The following is an 18,623-nucleotide window of genomic DNA, read 5'->3' on the forward strand; positions in this document are numbered from 1 at the left end:
CCCGGGGCTACCGGAGCACACTGCCTCTCAGAACCATCTAATTGCACCAGCGTGTGGCAGCCATAGCCTGGTGCATCGCCTCGTTTAACCCTCACATGAACCTTGGGATGACTCTCCCCATTTCATCAATGAGAAAAAACAAGATGCAGTGAGGAAGACGCACTTGCCTCAGGCCGTAGAGCATGGCTAATGGAGCCCACCCGACAGCCGAGGTACCTAGAAGCAGAGGCTGGGCTTGAAAGAGAAAAGGCTTCAGTGGAGGTGAATTGGGGCATTCAAAAAATGTGGGAGTGCCCCAGCCTCTATGGAAACTCCTCCCTTCTGTGCCCGCACCGTGTCTCTTACTGGCTGCATCCCAGCCCAAGGCCTCAAGATGACTCCAGATTTAGACACCCAGCCCTGCCTGCCCCTCTGAGTTTCTGACGTGAATGTCAACTTCCTGCTTGACATCTCTTGGATCTCTCCTGGCCATCTCAGACTTCGTTATTATTATTCTTATTTTTAGAGACAGGGCCTTGTTCTGTCGCGCAGGCTGGAGAGCAGTGGTGCAGTCATTGCTCACTGCAGCCTCGACCTCCTGGGCTCAGCCACCCTCCCACTTCAGCCTCTCAAGAAGCTGGAACTACAGGCACACACTACCACACTTGGTTAATTTTTTATATTTTTTGTAGAGATAGGGTCTCACTATGTGGCCCAGGCTAATCTCGATCTCCTGACCTCAAGCAATCCTCCTGCCTTGGCCTTCCAAAGCACTGGGATTACAGGCATCAGCCACCATACCCAGCCCATTTAAAACTTAAGTTTAGAGATTTAAAACTTAAGTTTTGATTCCCCTGCCCTCTTCCCCACATCACTTCTTCCTCCAGTATTTCTTGTTCAGTAACCAGCATTGCTGTTGGCTTAGATGTACCACAATCTTCCTTGACTGCCCTAGGATATTATGGATTTCCTATGAGTCTAGAATTATTTCCAAATAAAAAGTAAAAATAATAATAATAATAATATGTATGTGTGTGTGTGTGTGTGTATACATACACATACATATTACACTTTTCATGTATTGGGGATTGATGTGGTTTGACTGTGTCCCCACCCAAATCTCATCTTGAATTGTAAAAATACCCACTTGTCAAAGGCAGGGCCAGGTGGAGATAATTGAATCATGGGGATGGTACATTTGGGCACAGTGGCTCACACCTATAATCCCAGCACTTTGGGAAGTCAAAGCAGGAAGATCATTTGAGGCCAGGAGTTTGACACCAGCCTGGGCAACATAGTGAGACCCTACCTCTACCAAAAAAAAATTAATTAAAAAAAATTAACATGTATGTGTATGTATATTTATGTGTATGTGTATATATATATATATATGTGAGTGTGTGTGTGTGTGTGTGTATGTGTGTGTGTGTGTATATATATATATGATTGTGCCCTTCTCCTACTTAAAACATGTCCACTGTGACTTCTGGTTACCCTTGGAAATAAAGCCCAGGTGCTTTCCCATGGCCTAGAGACTCTCTGTGAACAGGCCTCCACTTCCCCCTCTGCCTGCTTCACACACCCCTGCTTCACACCCAGGCTCCAGCAGCCTTGGGCCTGCCCTCTCTTCTTCCAACCCACCAACCTCATTCCTACCTCTCCAAAACCCTCTTCCTCCAGCTTTTCACGTTGCTTCTCCACATTCAGATTTCAGCCCTAATATCACGTTCTCAGCAAGACTTTCCCTCACCCAACGATCTGGAGGAGTCCTGTTCCCTCACACCCTGGTCACTATCACATCACCATTTTTCATTTCTTCAGAGCACATCTCACTGTAAGAAATGATCTTGTTTACATGTATATTATGTCTCCCCAGTTTAGCTGAAAATTCTTGTCTGTCCTGTTTACACTATATCCCCAATACATAAAAATGTGCCATACATATTATTTTTGTTTTTTTAAACGGAAACATAGCTTACAGTTTTTTTTGTTGTTGTTGTTTAAGCTTACAATTTTTAAACTTTTTATTTGGAGATAATTTTAGACTCACAGGAAGTTGTAAAATAGTACAGAAAACAGAAGAACAATAGAGAAAGTCAATGAAATCAGAAGTTGGTTCTTTGAGAGGATTAGCAAATTGGCAAACCTTTAGCTAGACTAACCAAAAAATGATGGGGGAGAAGATTAAAATTACTAAAATCAAGAATGATAGAGAGAACATTGCTATTGACCTTACAGAAGTAAAAAGGATTACAAGGGAAAATGAAATTAAGAAACAATTATGTTTACAATAGCATCAAAAGAATAAAATACTTAGGAATACATTTAACAAAAGAAGTACAAAATGTATACTCTGAAAACTACAAAACATTGTTGAAAGAAATCTAAGATCTAAGAAACTGGAAAAGCATCCCATGTTCATGGATCAGAAGACTTAACATTGTCAAGATGGTAATACTTTCCCAAAATGACCTACAGATTCAGCAAAATTGCTATCAGAATCTCAGCTGACTTCTTTGTACAAGTTGACAAGTTGATTCTACAATTTATAGGGAATTTCAGAGGACTCAGAGCGCTGAAATATTATTGAAAAAGAATAAAGTAGAACTCACACTTCAATTTCAAAGCATACTACCAACTCTACAGTGATAAAGACTGCATGGTACTGGCATAGGATAGACATATAGATCAATGAAATAGAATTGAGCATCCAGAAGTAAACCCATGGATTTATAGTCAATTGATTCCAACAAGGATACCAAGACAGTTCGATGGGAAAAGCATAGTCATTCAAAAAATGGCCTTGGGACAAATGCATTTCCACATGCGAAAAGATGAAGGTAGATTTCCACCATATGCCTTATGCAAAACTAACTCAATGGATCAATGACCTGAATGTAAGAGCTAAAACTTTGAAACTCTTAGAAGACAAAGGTGTAAATCTTGATAGCCTTGAATTTGTCAATGAAGTATTAGCTATGACATCCAAAGCACAAGCAACCAAAAAAAGGAAAAAGATAAATCAGACTTCATCAAAATTAAAAACATTTTTCCCTCAGATGACACTATCAAGAAAGTAAAAATACAGCCTACAAAAAGGAGAAAATATCTGCAAATCGTATATCTGATAAGGGTCTAATATTCAGAATATACAAAGAAAAAAAAACCCTAATGACAAAAAGATGAACAACCCAATTAAAATATGGCCAAATGACTTTGAATAGACATTTCTCCAAAAAAGATGTACAAATGGCTGGTGAGCACATTAAAGATACTTAACATCATAAGTTGTTAGGGAAATGCAAATCAAAACCACAATGAGATATCACTTCACAAACACTAGGATAGCTGTATTTTTTAAAAAAAAAAAAAAAAGAGAGAGAAAATAAGTATTGATGAGCATGTGGAGAAATTGGAACCTTCATTCTTTGCTTGTGGAAATGTAAAATGGCTCAGCCCCTGTGGAAAACAACTTAACAGTTTCTCAAAAAGGTAAATGTAGGGTTACCCATGACCTAGCGATTCCATTCCTAGGTATATACCCAAGATAACTAAAAACATACGTTTATTTAAAAAAAAACAACAAAAAACTTGTACATGCATGTTCATAGCAGCATTATTCAGAATAGCCAAAAAGTAGTAGAAACAGCCAGATGTCCATCAATGAATGAATAAAGAAAATGTAGTATTTCCACAAAATGGAATATTATTCAGCCCTAAAAAGGAAAGAAGTATTGCTACATGCTACAACCTGGATGAATCTTGAAAACATTATGCCAAGTGAAAGAAGCCAGACACAGAAGGCTGTGTTGTATAATTTCATTTATGTGAAATGTCCAGAATAGGCAAATCTGAAGACAGAAAGTAGATTAGTCATTGCCAGGGGCTGGGAGAGGCAGGAATGGGGAGAGACTGCTAATGAACATGGGTATCTTTTGAGGGTGGTGAAAATGTACTAGAAGAAGAGAATGGTAATGGTTGCACAACCTTGTGAATGTACTGAACCTTGTGAACACCACTGAACTGAACGCTTTAAAATGGCGAATTTTATGCTATGTGAATTATATCTCCATTTTGAAAAAAAAGAACAGAGAAATCTTATACACCTTTACCCAGTTTCCCCCAGTGGTAAATCCTATGTAACTGTAGTACATAATCAAAACCAGGACCTTGACATTGGTATAATGTACAGACCTTCATACACTCACTTGTGTGTACATGTATATGGTTCTATGCAATTTTATCACATATATAGATTTCTTTCTAAAGATACAGACATCGAGATTCAGACCAGTTCCATCACCACCGAGGAGTTCCCTTGGGCTCCTCCTGTACAGCCCTACTTCCCCAAGCCCAGTCCTGACAATGGAAACCACTGATTTGTTCCTCTACATACATTTTGTCATTTCAAGAATGCTATGTAAATGGAATCATACCGTTTATATAGCATTTATATCATTACTAAAGTCGGTAACCTTTCTGAGGTTTTTTTACTCAGTGTAATGCCCTTGACATCCTTCCATATTGTTGTGTGTGTCAATAGTTTGTTCCTTTTTAATGCAATAATTTATTAAATTGGAGCTACTTCTGAGGGCAGCACGCTATCTCCCTGCGGGTTACTATTCAGTGTTATGTTAATGCTGGAGTTAAAAAGGCACGTTTGGTTTAGGAGTTAGAAAGTTACCTCCTCAGAGAAGCCTTCTCTAACCATCCCTTCTAAAATAGCTGTTCCATGGGCCATGAATAATTCTCTCTTATTTTTTTCCTAGAATGTGTCCCTGCTTGATTTTTTTTTTTCTTGGAAACATTACCTGTTTGCCTTCCCTCATAGCACAGAGCTACTAGGACCTGGTGGGTCAGGTTCCCTTGCACATGCCCCGTGTCTGGCTCAGCATCGGTCCCCCAGGAGGGACCCTGTACAGTGTTTGTTGGACAAGTTATGGAGTAGATGTGTCCGTGCCTGCTTCCACCCTTTTGCCCTAGCACTTCAGGGCATGCTGACTGCTTTTCTGAATGGCAGCATTGAGATTTCTTTCCTGGAGGATTCTTTTTTTGGCCTCCAGGGCCTACTTTACCACCCATACAGAGAGAAATAGAGAACCCCCAGGAGCAGCACTCAACCAACATTGGTGGAAGTTGGGGTATAAATACCCCAGCTCCCTGGCCCTGTTGGTGCAGTCACTCTGACGCCTGTTCCACCCTGGCTTCCAGATTCCCTGGGGGGATTAAGCTCTAGTTGCCCACAGGAGCAGCTGTCTTCATAACATACCCTTTATGAGCCACCTTCCCTGCCTTGTCTCACTTCTTCACTCTCCCATTGATATTTTCTGCTCTGTCTAAATAAGCTACTTACACATGGATCCTTGCCTCAGGGTCTGCCTCAGGGGAATCCAGAGACAGAATGAATTAATGCATGAAAGATGGAGGTTCAGATCCTCACTCCACCACGTAGGCATTGAGCAACCTTAGGCGATCCCACCCCTCGCTGAGCTTTGGCCTGTTTTGGTCAGTAGCACATGCATTACAGCAATGCCCACCTCCTGGGGTTTCCAAGTGAAAGAAGCCAGAACCAAGGGCAGTAACAGCAGCATGAAGGCGCCCGATTCCCGTTCTGCTGTATTCCTTACCCCCTGTGATGGGGAGGGAGGAGCCGCAGATGCTCTGCCTCCTGCCCTGGCACCGAGGGGTTTTCCCAGCATGTGCCAGGTCAGTCCTGGGCAGCTTCCCATAAGCCTTTCTCTCTGAGATCCTGTCTGTGGAGAGAAAACATCAGAAGGCTGGGGTGCTAATGAGGCCCAGAGTTATCCTCAGGTTAATGTTCTTTGACTTTGAACACCACAATTCCCACTTAGGCCTCCTGTTACTCCTCCTGCTGACAGAAATGTGAAGGGAAATCAATTACAGTCCCCTAGCCCACATCTAAGGGTCAGCCATCAGTCTCTTCCTTTGTCAGGCAGCCACAGTGACCCATTTTAGGCCCCCACTCAGCAAAGGAATGAGACTCACCCGCTGGATTTGGGGATGTGGTTTCTTGACCCCTCGCAGCTGCCCAGAGCACTAGAAGTTCTTGTAGAGCTGGAGAAACTTGCCAGAATAAGTCAGAACCCCTTGAACTCATCGTTCCCCCTTAACAAAAGCCACCTCCTCCCTCCTGAAAGGCACCATTGTCACCGAAACAAGCCCCCTTTGTCCTCCACCGCAGCTGGAGCCTGGGCCTCCCATCTCCTGGGGGCTGATCAAACCCCAGATCAGCCAATCCTCCCTCCCTGGCTCTGTCAAGTAGCAGGCACGTTCCTGGTGGCGGGGAGTCTGTCGAGATGTTCTCAAATGCAGGGCGATGCCCCTTTGAGATAAAAGGGACAAGTCAGCCAGTGTCAGGCCCGCGGAGGTTGCTTATTGGCAGATGGGACTTGCTGCTGCTGCCCTAAACAAGGACCACAGACTCAATGCCTACAGGGGCCAGGCAGAGGCAGAAGAGGGAAGCGAGGTGGATGTGAAGCAGTAGGGAGTGGTGGGGACCGTGGAGCCCTGGGGAATGGCGGGCTTCAGGGGCTGCACACTCTTGGCTCCAGGAAACGGCCATCAGGGCTCCTGAGCTGCCATGTTTTCTGAGTCTGCAGAGGCGCCGGAAATCTGGCTGTTTGGAGAAATCTCCCCATTCCACCACCACCTATTTTTGAGACAGAGTCTCACTCCATCACCCAGGCTGGAGTGCAGTGGTGCGATCTTGGCTTCCTGCAACCTCCACCTTCCAGGTTCAAGTGATTCCCCTGCCTCAGCCTCTCCAGTAGCTGGAATTACAGGCCCGCCACCATGCCCGGCTAAATTTTGTATTTTTTTTTTTCTTTTAGTAGAGACAGGGTTTCACTACATTGGCCAGGCTAGTCTTGAACTCCTGACCTCAAATGATCCACCCGCCTCGGCCTCCCAAAGTGCTGGGATTACAGGTGTGAGCCACTGCACCCGGCCCTCATATTTTTCCTTTTTTCTTAGAGACAAGGTCTCACTGTGTTGCCCAGGCTAGAGTGCAGTGGTACCAAACTCCTGGGCTCAAGCGATCCGCCCACTTCAGTCTCCCGAGTAGCCAGAACTATAGGCAAATACTGCCATACCCTGCTAATTAAAAAAATTTTTTTTGTAGAGACAAGGTCTCTCTATATTACTTAGACAGGTCTCTAACTCCTGGCCTCAAACGATCCTCCTGCCTCAGCCTCCCAGATCACTGGGATTAAAGGTATGAGCCACTGCACCTCTCTGAATCTCCCCATTTTTAAATGTTGGCAATGAATTTGTGTGTGTTTGTTTGTTTGTTTTTTTTTAACATTGCATGAACCAAACAAAGCTTACAGTCTGTTCTCTGTTTGTTTGTTTTTTGGGTTTTTTTTGGAGATGGAGTTTGGAGTTCAGTGACACAATCTCGGCTCACTGCAACATCCACCTCACGAGTTCAAGCTGTTCTCCTGCCTCAGCCTCCTGAGTTGCTGGGATTACAGGCATGCCCCACCACGCCCAACTAATTTTTGTATTATTAGTAGAGAACAGGGTTTTGTCAAGTTGGAGAGGCTGGTCTTGAACTCCTGACCTCAGGTGATCCATCTGCTTCCCAAAGTGCTGGGATTAGAGATGTGAGCCATCGCGCCTGGCCTACAGTCTCCTCCCTAAAGCTTTAATGAAAGGGCAGATGTTAGGAGGCACACTCCATTTATGCATTCACTTAGTCATTTATTTATTACACAAAGATGTGTGTTTTCTTTTTTTTTGGCATCTTCCATGTGCCAAGAAACTGCTAAAAGCCTAGGGTTCTGGAATAACTAGACACGACCCCTTCCCTTGAGCTCACGGCTGAATGAGGGCATGACATGGATGTGAAAAAAGATGATCGTGGGACCCCGAGGTAGGCACCAAGCTCGGGGACTGCAAGGAGCCAAGGGCACTTGGATTTGCTGAATTCCCCAGATTGAGAAGGTTAGGAAGAGAATTGCGAGAATTGCAAGCAAGCAGAGGCCCACCCTGTGCCAAGGCACCAGGTCAAGCCAGCGTGGACACGTTTGGGAGCAGCTGTGAGTTTTGTCCCAATGGAGAGTGAATAGGTATTGCAGAAAGCCAAGAAAAGGTGGCTGGGGCTGAGAAAAGTCCCCCAGTTTAGCTTTTTCCATCGGCACCCAAAGCACTCATGACATGCAATTTTGTCAGTGCGAATGAGAATGACAGCAAGGCGTCCCTGTTCACCTGCCCCTGGGGCCTCCGTCAGGGGGAGTCTGCAAACTGAAGCCTCCAAGCTTGGAAACCCAGAAAGGAACAGAATAAATCCCAGGGCTCAGTGCCCTGGCCCTGGCCCAGCCAACGCCTGAGCCAGTGGCTTTCTTTCTTTTCTATTTAAAAAATTTTAAAATTCGGCAGTGTTTTACAAAAGAAAATCAAAGGCTCTGTTTGCCAGGTTAATCAAATAGTGTCCTGTCCTTCTCTCTAGCGTCTTTCCCCTCCCCCAGAGCTCTCCTCAAAGCCGATTAAGTTGATTAAAATAAAGCCCGCTGCATTTTAAATTCCATCTGGTTGGCAGATCAGAGGGGTCCGTGTGGCAGCTTTGTGCAGGGGGTGGGACGGGGTCAGTAGCCTGCTGTGAAGTGCCGTCCAGACAGGGTGATCTGAGTCCCCAGCCTGGGTGATGGCAATGGGGTGGCCTGGCTGCCTGCCCTAAGCCCTCACCAGGCCTCTCCTGGTTTTCGTGAGCCAAAGAGCCACTGCCATTTTACTTTGGGGAGAGGCAGAAATGTGCCTAATGATTTCCCTCTCTTGCTGGCCTTCTAGGACGAGAAAGACTCCTCCCCGTGGACCTGCCCCTTCCGCCCGCCTCTCCAGCTGTTTTTTGTTATTCGAAACACAAGACAGCTGGGGGACTTCAGTCTGGCCAAGATCAAGGTTCAGAATTACTGGACTGCTGATGGCGTAAGTAACAGGCGCTGGTTCCCCACTGGGCACTGGGTTGATGGAAACGCTTAGCAGTTTGCCAATAGCCTGGTTCCTAAAGTTGCAAAATGGATACATGGAGGCCCTGCTGGCCTTGCGTGTGCAGCAGGAGCCTGGTGGCAGGTTCACACTGCATTCTCATAGCCCCCAGGGACAGAGCTTCCGGCTGCTGGCGTTGGGAGGTGGTATCAGGCCACCCTTGGGGGAACTGGAAAAATACAAGCTGAGACTCAGTTTTACAGATAAGGAAACACAGACACAGAGAGATTATGTAACTTGCCCCAAGTCACATAGCCAGTCAGTGTCAGAGTGAGAATGTGAACGCCTGCATTCGGACTCCAGGCCCTTTCTCGTAGCCTTCACTTCTCAAATGTTAACTTGCACTGACTCATCCGTGGGATCTTGCTAAAATGCAGGTTCTAATTCAGCAGGTCTGGGGCAGGGCCTGAGATTCTGCAGGTCCAGCCAGCTCCCAGGCATCCCAGTCTTCCTGTTCTGTGGATCTCACTGTGACTAGCCAGGCCCTTGACCTCTGGCTGTTGTGCCCCTCTGGTTCTATTTTTTATTTTTTTAAAGACTAGTCAAGTACAGTAATGAGAAGCGGCGATAGAATGGAAAAAGGAGTTAGTTCTGTAACTGACTGTGATCAATTGAGATAACTTGCTACCTTTGGACCTACCACCTCCGGTTGCAGGATCCACACCCTCCTTTCTAACCTCACACTATCTACCCTCATGCTGCTGCCTGTGCCCACACCCTTTCCTTCCTTCTCTGGGCTGTTTTTCATGCACTCATAGTTCCATCAGGGAACTAAATAGTGAGGAAGGACAGGAATTCTCTTGGCCTATCTGCCCCTCTTATGGTAGACATAGGGGCAAGAGTTGTACTTTCCTTTCAAATCTGTAAGGGAAGCAATCGTTCAAGTGAGATTATAAATAGGAATGGAGCGTCACCTTCAGTCTTGCTAGAGACATTAGGGAGTGGTGAGGACTCTGGCAGACTGGCAAGCCCATACCCTAGGGAAAGGGAAGGGTACTTTTCAGCTTCAACTAAGGGTTGCTTTGTAGAATACCAGCCAGTTCTGCCAGATCTTCCCAACATGCCCAGAGAGCTGGATATCTTGAGTTTTGACATGAGCCTTCCTTATTTGTAAATGTCAGTAGCTAATTTAAGTTCTTTTTAAACCACCATGCAATTCAAACAAAACTCTTCTTTTTGAGCTAGCCTGCCCCAGACTGTGCGTAGTGTGGAGAAAGGAGCCCGCCTCAGGCTGGGAGAGATCAGGGAAGGTTCTTGAAGGAACACACGCCTGAGCTGTGGTGGCAAAGGACAATGGCAGTCAGCCGAGGCAGGAAAGGAGAAAGTGTATCCTGGATGGAGGGCCCTGCCTGTTCACAGGCATGGAGGTGTGAAAGAACATAGCCTCCTAATCGCTCTCACTGGTCCTAGGCCCAACCCAGTCTGTCTCCAGCAGCCTCCAGGGAGATCCAGTCACACATCATTGCTGCTTCAAACCCTCAGAGCCTCCCCTTGGCCCAGAGGATCAAGGTCAACCCCCTGAGTGTGACATCAGAGCCTCCTAATCCCCTCACGCTGGGCCCTGCCTCTCTCCTGTCAGAATGTAGGCTGCCCTGGCTTTCCACCCCCTGACCATGGCAGTGATACCTTTATCCCTGCCCCTCACACCCACATCTCACTCAACTCAGAATGCCCATCTCTGCCTCATATTCCTGGAAACCCAGACGTCACTTTCTCCAGGAAGCCGACCCTGCCCCCTGCCCCCTGCCCCTTGCACTTCTCTGGGACCTCATGAACATGTTCCACCATCTCCTGACCGGAATTTATGGCTACTTTCCCAGGCCACCATGGACCCCTTAAGAGACGTCTCCACCCCGAGTCATTTCCACTCCCGCCCTAGTGAAAGGAGAAATACGTGGTTGATGGATGAATGAATGAATGGATGAATGAATGAATGAATGAATGAGCTCATGTTCCTAATAATCCATAAGCAGCTGTGTTATCCTTACTGATATCCAGATGAGAGGATAGGAGAGTCTAGGTGGCTTGCACAAGACCACATGGCAGGTTGGAGGCAGAGCTGGGAACCTAGTCCTAGAGAGGCAGTCCTCCCCTCTTCCCTCCCTCCTTCCCTCCTTCCCTCCTTCCGATCCTCCCTTCCTGAGCTGCTTCTTGCTAGTTCTGCCACCCACCAGCTGTCCATCCACCTAGTGATCACGTCCCGAGCACCTGTCAGTTGTGAGGCACCGCGCTTCAGGAAACTAACAGGACAGGCAGCCCCGGCCAGCTGTGTGTACACACAGTGCTGCCCAGAGCTTTCTCTCATTTCTGATCTTTGAGGTTGTTTGTTTGCTTGTTTGTTTTTAAACAAACACCTGAAGTTTAAACTTGAAAAAAAGAAGGCCAAGCCATTGGGAACTTGTGGAAATTTCTCTGGGCTTGTCAGACCCGCCTTCTCCACTTGCCAGCCCTGGCCTCTTGTGTGCTCAGAGGCTGGCCCTCAGACCCCGGAATGCAGCCCCAGCCCACATAGTCACTGCACACTGCGAGCATCTGGGGCCGGGTCCTCTCATTCCAAGTCCCACTCAGTGCTTCCTGGCTGGTGGCCATCAGCACCCTCTTCTGGAATGGGCAATGGAACAATGCCAGCTGCCCAGGCCTGTGCCCTGCAGCTCGGCCCTGTCACTGAATATATATCTCAGGGCAAGGAAAGCAGATTTTATGTGCAGGATTACAACAAAGATAAGCTTCATCCCTTTTGGCCAGGGCCTGCCTTTGTTCTTTAACCTATGCTCAGCCTTCCTTGTGCTTATAGAATTGTCTAAAATGGCATAGGGTCTTAAGAGTCCCTCAGGAGCTTGGGGTGTCGTCACGGGTGCGTGGGGGAGCTGTTGGCTGCAGGGATTTGAGAGCCGAGGTCTTTCCGCACCCAGGCTGGAGTGTGGAGGACTGCGGCTCCTGCCGGGCACCACTTATGTAACACACACCCATCTGTTGCCAGAATTTACCAGGAGCAGAAAAGCGCAAACAAATGCAGCTGCAGGTTGGTTTGATTTAATATTCTCCAGAGGATGCTATTACTGTGTGTTTTAGAGGAGATAAAATGAGAGTTTAGAGGAAATATAGCTTGGCCTGGTAGACGTGGCTTGTTAATACAGTGTTTTGTGTATGGGAATCTGAAGAAGAAAAGTTAAATGTGGGCAGCTAATCCAACCAGGGCTTATTTAGAACGGAAGAAAGGAAGGGATTAGAAAAAGGGGAGTCTCTTTTATTGGGAAATGTGCTGCCTGTGAAATCCTCACGCTAGCATTTACGGGCTCCTTCCCCCCTCACTTGGTGATGCTGTAAGCGTCAGCTGGGCCAGAGGAGAGGGATGGGAGAGGCGAAGTGAGGACGTGGAGGCTGCACTGCCGCCGCAGCAGTGCACAGAAGGCAGCAAACAGATGCCTCTACTTGTGACAGCTGCCATTTATTCAGTGCCGTAGGTATCAGGCACGTATAGGCACCCTGTGGGCACTCAGTAAATATTCAATGCATGAATGAATAACTGAACAAATGAATCATCTCAATTAACCCCCAGTGATCCTATGAGGCAGGTAGTGGTATTTCCCATCTTACAGACGAAGAAGCCAGAACTTAGGACAGTGAGATCCCAGATGGCAAATAGGCTGTGTCTCTTTTGCCAACGCTGATGGGAAACAGCTTGCTGGAGTGCCGTCCTGAGAAAGATCTGGAACCTTCTTTCTGGTTCATCGAGGAAAGGGTGCGATGATTGATCAGCCACGTCTGCCGTGGGCTCAGGAGGATGTGCTACTATGTGTGTCATATCTTCTGGTGTTCCCCAGATTAAGTGACTTGCCCAGCTAGCAGGTGGTAAGAGACAAAGCCGGGGAGGGGAATTTGAGGTCCACTTTGTCTTTCTCTGGTTTTTCACGGCACTGGTTCTCCTGCAGAGTGGCATCTGTTGGGAGGAAGAAACCGATAGTCTCCCTTCTATAGTAGGTAATAACTCATCCAAAAAGTGGGCTTCCAGCAGCTCTCCGTGCTCCATCTGTTTGCCTTTATAATAGTCATATTAGTTATGTGTGACAGTACAGATAAGCACACCATCCCCATCATCACCCACAGCGTCACCACGCAAGTGCCGCCTCCAGCCTGGTCACACCAGGAAGTGGGACAGCAGTGAGCATCCAGGCAGGACGGGCACCCAGGGTATATTTCATATACAGAAAGGCACTCGTTAAATTGTTTTTGAAAAATAAATGCTACATTTCTCCAGGGGCATATTTCTGTGACATGTAATGTGGTCTAGGCCAGGGGTCCCCAGCTCCCGGGCCACAAACCAGTACCAGTCTGAGGCCTGTTAGGAACCAGGCCGCATAGCAGGAGGTAAGCCCCGGATGAGCCAGCATGACCACCTGGGCTCTGCCTCCTGTCAGATCGGCAGTGGCATGAGATTCTCACAGGCATGGAAACCCTATTGGGAACTGCACATGTGAAGGGTCTATGCTGTACGCTCCTTATGAGAATCTAATGTCTGATGATCTGAAATGGAACAGTTTCATCCCAGTACCATCCCCACCCCTGCCACCATCCATGACAATAACACAGGACAGTGAATGAGGGCCACAGGGAGGAGGAGGCTGGGCTGCTTAGAGCCAGGTGGCCAGAGTCCTTCCCCGAGCTCAGTGATGACCAGGAGCATCCATGGGGCATCTGTGGGAAGGGCATTCCCCGCAGGGCATAGCAGGAGCAAAGGCCCTGCGGCAGGAGTTCAAGGACTGTGGTTTCGCCAAGTGGCTGGAGCATGGGGAACAAGGAGTGTCATGGGAGGTCCCAGAGGGAGGTGGGGACAAGATCCTGTGGGCCAGCAGGTTTGGATCTGATTCGGAGACAGGCAGAATATAGTATGGTCAGAGCCAGCCCATCTGAGACCATGTGGCCTGGGGCAGGTTACCTCACATCTCTATGCCTCAGCGTTATCTAGAAAATGTCCAGTGAATGCATGTAAAGTGCTCGAGTCGTTCCTGGCCTCCCGCCCTCTGTACAAGGGTCAGTTGTTAGTGTCATTGCCGGAGGCTTGTGAGCAGGGTGACATGATCTGATGGATGATGTTTGTTTGTTTGTTTGTTTGTTTTTCTAGATAGTCTCTCTCTGTTGCCCAGGCTGGAGCGCAGTGGCGTGATCATGGCTCACTGCAGCCTTGACCTCCTGGGTTCAAGTGTTCCTCCCACCTCAGCCTCCCAAGTAGCTGGGACCCCAGGTGTGCACACCACCACAGCTAGTTTTTTTTTATTTTTTGCAGAGATAGGCAGGTCTCAAACTCTTGGCCTCAAGTCATCCTCCCGCCTCAGCTTCCCAAAGTGCTGGGATTACAGGTGTGAGCCACCGCGCCTGGTCCTGATTGAGGAATTTAAAAGACTACTCTGGTTGATTTGGAGAATGGATCAGGGGGCAGAGGGAGCCCAGAGAGAGGAGGCTCAAGACATAGTCTAGCTAAGAACAGCCTAGCTGAAGATGGTGGTGGCTTGGATGAGGGTGTCAGTGCTCTTGGGGTACCCTTTGGGTAGACTCAACTCATCCTATGACTATTTGCATTTTCAGCAATGCCTTTTTCTGGGAAGAAGTTTTTGAATGAATGTAAAAGTGAAGGGATTAGTTTAGTAATGAGGAGTGTATCCATCACCTGCTTCAATAATTACCAACATTCTGCTATTGTTGTTTCACGTATCCCCCTAACATTTGAAAGCAAATTGTAGTTATCACACTATTTCACTCATAAATCCTTCAGTATACATCTCTAACAGAAAAAGACATTTGTTTGTTTATTTTTCTGTAACCTTGATGGCACTATCGTGCATGGCCATAATTAATTATCATGCTCTGATACCCACTTCATGTTTAAACATTCCTAATTCTCTCAAAATTGTTTCTTTTACACTTGGTTTGTTTGGATCTGATACAAACCAAGACCAAGCATTGCAATGACTCGGAAGTCAAAGATGTCACCTTCATTTGGTCACCCGAGTCAGTGTGGCCTGATGGCTCTGCCCCATGACAGGGTTTGGGCACTGTGGGGTCCAGGAAGTATGCTGGGGATCTTAGCAGGGCAACTGGTGAAAAGGGGACTGACCCCATTGCGTGGGAAGCTTCCTGAGCTGTGGACCTCAGGCTTGGTCTAGGCCACTGCCAATGGCCAGAGGGTGCTTTCCGTTGGGTGGGATGCAGTGAGTACAGTCTGTGGGCAGAGTCCTCACTCAGGTAGGTACAGACATGGTAGCCATGAGACTTCCAAGAGGGTCAGCCTTAAAGTGGGTCCCCAGCCAGCAGGGGAAGGAGAAGTGAACAGAGAATTCAGCCTTTATGTATTTATTTGTTTATTTATTTAGAGGCAGAGTCTCGCTTTGTCACCCAGGCTGGAGTGCAGTGGCCCGATCTCAGTTCGCTGCAAACTCCACCCCCTGGGTTCAAGCAGTTCTCCTGCCTCAACCTCCTGAGTAGCTGGGACTACAGGCACGCGCCACCATGCCCAGCTAATTTTCATATTTTCAGTAGAGACGGGTTTTGCCATGTTGGCCAGGCTGGTCTCGAACTCCTGACCTCAAGTGACCACTTGCCTCAGCCTCCCAAAATGCTAGGATTTACAGGCAGGAACCACTGGGCCCAGCCACATTCAGCCTTTAAAGAGAGCAGCCCCACAAGAACATGGGGATTCAGAGCCAGGCTCTGCTCCTAGAGAGAATGAAAGTGGATGCAGAGCCAGCATGGAAGCTGAGACCCATGTCCTGTGCTGTGCAGACCAGGTGGGCAGGCTGCAACTGGAAGTAGGCAGATGTCTGGGCAGGGGAGGGCTGCTCACCCAGGTGTAGGTGCTGACTGGCACAGCAGGAGAAATCACAGATCGCCTGGAGGGTGGAGCTTCCCACCTGCCTCCTGCCAGCCTTGGCCAGGACTGACTCAGTAGCTGAGCCTGTTGATTGGAGTTCTCAGTAGAAGGGCTGTTTTATCAGCCAGGATTCTCTTGGTAGCAAAAGACAGAAAACCCAATTAAAACTGGGTTAAGCACAAAATAGAAGTCTTTGGCTCATGTAAGAGAAGACGCTGGGTGGCTGGCTTTAGGTATGGCGGCATCCAGGATTTCACATGATGTCATCAGGAATCTGCCTCCCTCCATCACTCAGCTCTCTTCCCCTCTGTGCTGGCCTCATCTTCAGGTTCCACGTGGTAGCCCCCAGTGGCATCAGGTTCATGTTTATTTCAGCAGCCCCCGCAGAAAGAGACTGTCCTCATGAAAGCTGCAATCTAGCGCTTATTATTGGTCAGACCTGCATTGCTACCTGGGGTGGGCCCACATTATCCACATGAGGTGAAATGAAGAGAAGGCTGGATTTTCAATGGGAAATTGAAGTTCTGCCTCTGAAAGAGGGAAAAATCACCAGGGAAGATAGAAAATCATACCCGACCTAGGTACTTTTTCTTTTTCTCTAAGAACATAGGAGTCACATGCTGTTGAATTTATTCATCAGCTCCCAAACTTAAACCTTCCTTGACACTTAACCACATATCAAAGCTGCAGGCCTGACCACTGGATCGCTATTTCTGGCCTTTCTTACTGTGAATGCACACTACTCCCACTTGGCACACCCAAACCCTGCCCGTCTGTCCACCCATGCCAGGCTTCCTTCTCCACTTCCTTTTTCGGTCTGCGCCAGCTCCTGGCTCACAACTTTGATCCTCTGACTTCCCTTTGCCCCTCACTGTCAGGCATCTCTAAGTCCTACCAGTTCGATTTCCAAAACCAGTCTCCTTCCCAATCCAGCTCATCCCTTCCCTTCTTCCTGTTGCTGTGTGAAGCCTTATTCCCGTGTATCCCCATCCTCCCCTCCACTGCTCATGGGCTCAGCCCCTCCTCTCATCAGCAGAGGTTTGTCAATTGCCCCAAGCCCAGGCGTTGTGCTGGGAATCAGCACTGATACGCTGCCTGCCCCTGCAAGCTCGTGCCCAGGCAGGGGAGGCCCAGGGGCCCTGCAATGAAGGGGATGAGCCCAGGGCCTCCCAGCTGCAGAATGCCTCAGGGGAGCAACCATGACCCACTGCTGTCACATGCCTCCCAGAGCATCCTGGGAAGAAGGCTGGACACAGAGGCTGTGCACCGGTCACCAGATGCAGCTCACAGGTAGACTTCCGCTGGATCACATGTTTTCAAAATTATTTGAATTAATAGCCAACATTTTTAAATTGGGAGGTTTTGCATGAAAATATGAAGTTTTTTGCATTTTTTGAGAAACTAGAAGATCCCACATTTATACCTGGAAACTTGAGTGGAGCTGAGTCACAGCGACACTGTTGTCCTTATACCCCATTGCCTGTCTCATTTGCGGTACTTGCCTGGACCCTGAATGCGTTTGCATTGGTGACTTCCGCCACTCCCTGACCCCAAAATCTGACTCTCTGGCTCTTTCATGCTTAGATAGCTTTGACCTCCCACTGGCCCTCATAAAACTCTTCTCTCCCCTCTGCCTTAGCTCCTGCCATCCCCAGAGCCTGGAACACTGGACCCGTCTTGTTACAAGCCTGCCTTTCAAAACACTGAGGTTCAGCTTGAGCCTGACTTCACAGACAAGCCTCCCCGTACCCCTAGCCTGCCTCAGGCCCCTTCCGGGGGTCTCCAGCCACACCCTTCCTGGCACCAAGTCCCTGCTTCCTGAGGGTGTTCCTTAGGGTCCTGAGTTTCTGACATACAAACAGGCACCCCCAGCCAAATCTGCCCTGTGATGCGTTCGGTTTGGTCCTCACGGTGTTTACAGCTTATGAATTGTTTAATGACAACATTTGGAAATTGGCTTTTGATGACCTGGCAATATTCCCTCTCTTTCATCCACTGGCTGGAGCGGAATGCTCCCTGCTTCCTCTGGACTTGAGGGTATGCGTTGTTCAGCTCACAGACCCCCATGGCTGCAGTGCAACTAGCATTTGAGCATGTGACCGCTTCACCTATAGCTGGTTGTGAGCTCTTCAAAGCGAGGACCCTGGCTTGCTTCCTTTGCATCCCACACAGGCCAGGACCCTCCCCTACCACCCCTGCCCCCCAACACCAAAAGACTCCCATACAGTATGGGCTGCATTGAATAAAATTACAAGATTTGCATGCCAGGGCCTCAACCCAAACTTAGTTGAGTCTTGACCTCAGAGTGCATGGGGCTCCTCCTATGGCTGCTGCCAACCTCTGCCAGAAACAGGGGGATTGCTGCACTGGGCCCTGCAAAGCATTGTCTCTGAGCCATGCCAACCCGAGCAGCCAGCCTTGATGGGTCTATACATTTAAGTGTGGTACATTAGGTACAAGACATGAGGGTAACTCCTGTGTCTTGCATATGTGGCAAGCAGCATTTAAAGCACTTGATGTAAATCAGCTCATTTATTCTGCACAACAGTCCTATGAGGCAGGTACTGCAGTTACCGGCTCCATTTTACAGATGGGGAAACTGAGGTACAGAAAGGCAGAGCAACTTGCTGACGATCACATGACTACCAGGCATTCTGGTGCCCACTTCACAGCCCTGCTTTTCTTTTTCTTTTCTTTTCTTTTTTTTTTTTTTTTTTTTGAGACAGAGTCTCACTCTGTTCCCCAGCTGAAGTACAGTGGCATGATCTCGGCT

The 18,623-nt window shown here is 47.9% G+C and overlaps 2 protein-coding genes across 12 annotated transcripts in view; one reads left to right on the plus strand and one right to left on the minus strand.

The window, feature by feature from the left end:
• LOC144337950 (uncharacterized) overlaps window positions 1-6,174 on the minus strand; it is a 48,957-nt gene extending 42,783 nt beyond the window's left edge. For 2 of the 3 annotated variants that reach the window (XR_013411613.1, XR_013411614.1), the window contains exon 1: window positions 5,986-6,079. Coding sequence is in view for 1 of the 3 variants with exons in the window: in XM_077985706.1 (XP_077841832.1) it covers window positions 5,517-5,732; window positions 5,986-6,097 (328 nt within the window). In the remaining 2 variants the exon portion in view is untranslated. Of the gene's footprint in view, window positions 1-5,516; window positions 5,733-5,985 lie in introns of all 3 variants that reach the window. The other variant, XM_077985706.1, reaches the window with a different exon arrangement.
• Window positions 1-18,623, plus strand: part of KATNIP (katanin interacting protein) — a 233,399-nt gene that overhangs the window by 164,815 nt on the left and 49,961 nt on the right. For all 9 annotated transcript variants that reach the window (XM_015125838.3, XM_015125837.3, XM_077985648.1 and 6 more), the window contains one exon: window positions 8,788-8,925. In XM_015125838.3, coding sequence (XP_014981324.3) covers window positions 8,788-8,925 — 138 coding nt within the window. The remainder of the gene's footprint in view (window positions 1-8,787; window positions 8,926-18,623) is intronic.

The sequence above is a fragment of the Macaca mulatta genome, chromosome 20 (assembly GCF_049350105.2).
Source record: "Macaca mulatta isolate MMU2019108-1 chromosome 20, T2T-MMU8v2.0, whole genome shotgun sequence".
NCBI classification, from domain to species: Eukaryota; Metazoa; Chordata; class Mammalia; order Primates; family Cercopithecidae; genus Macaca; species Macaca mulatta.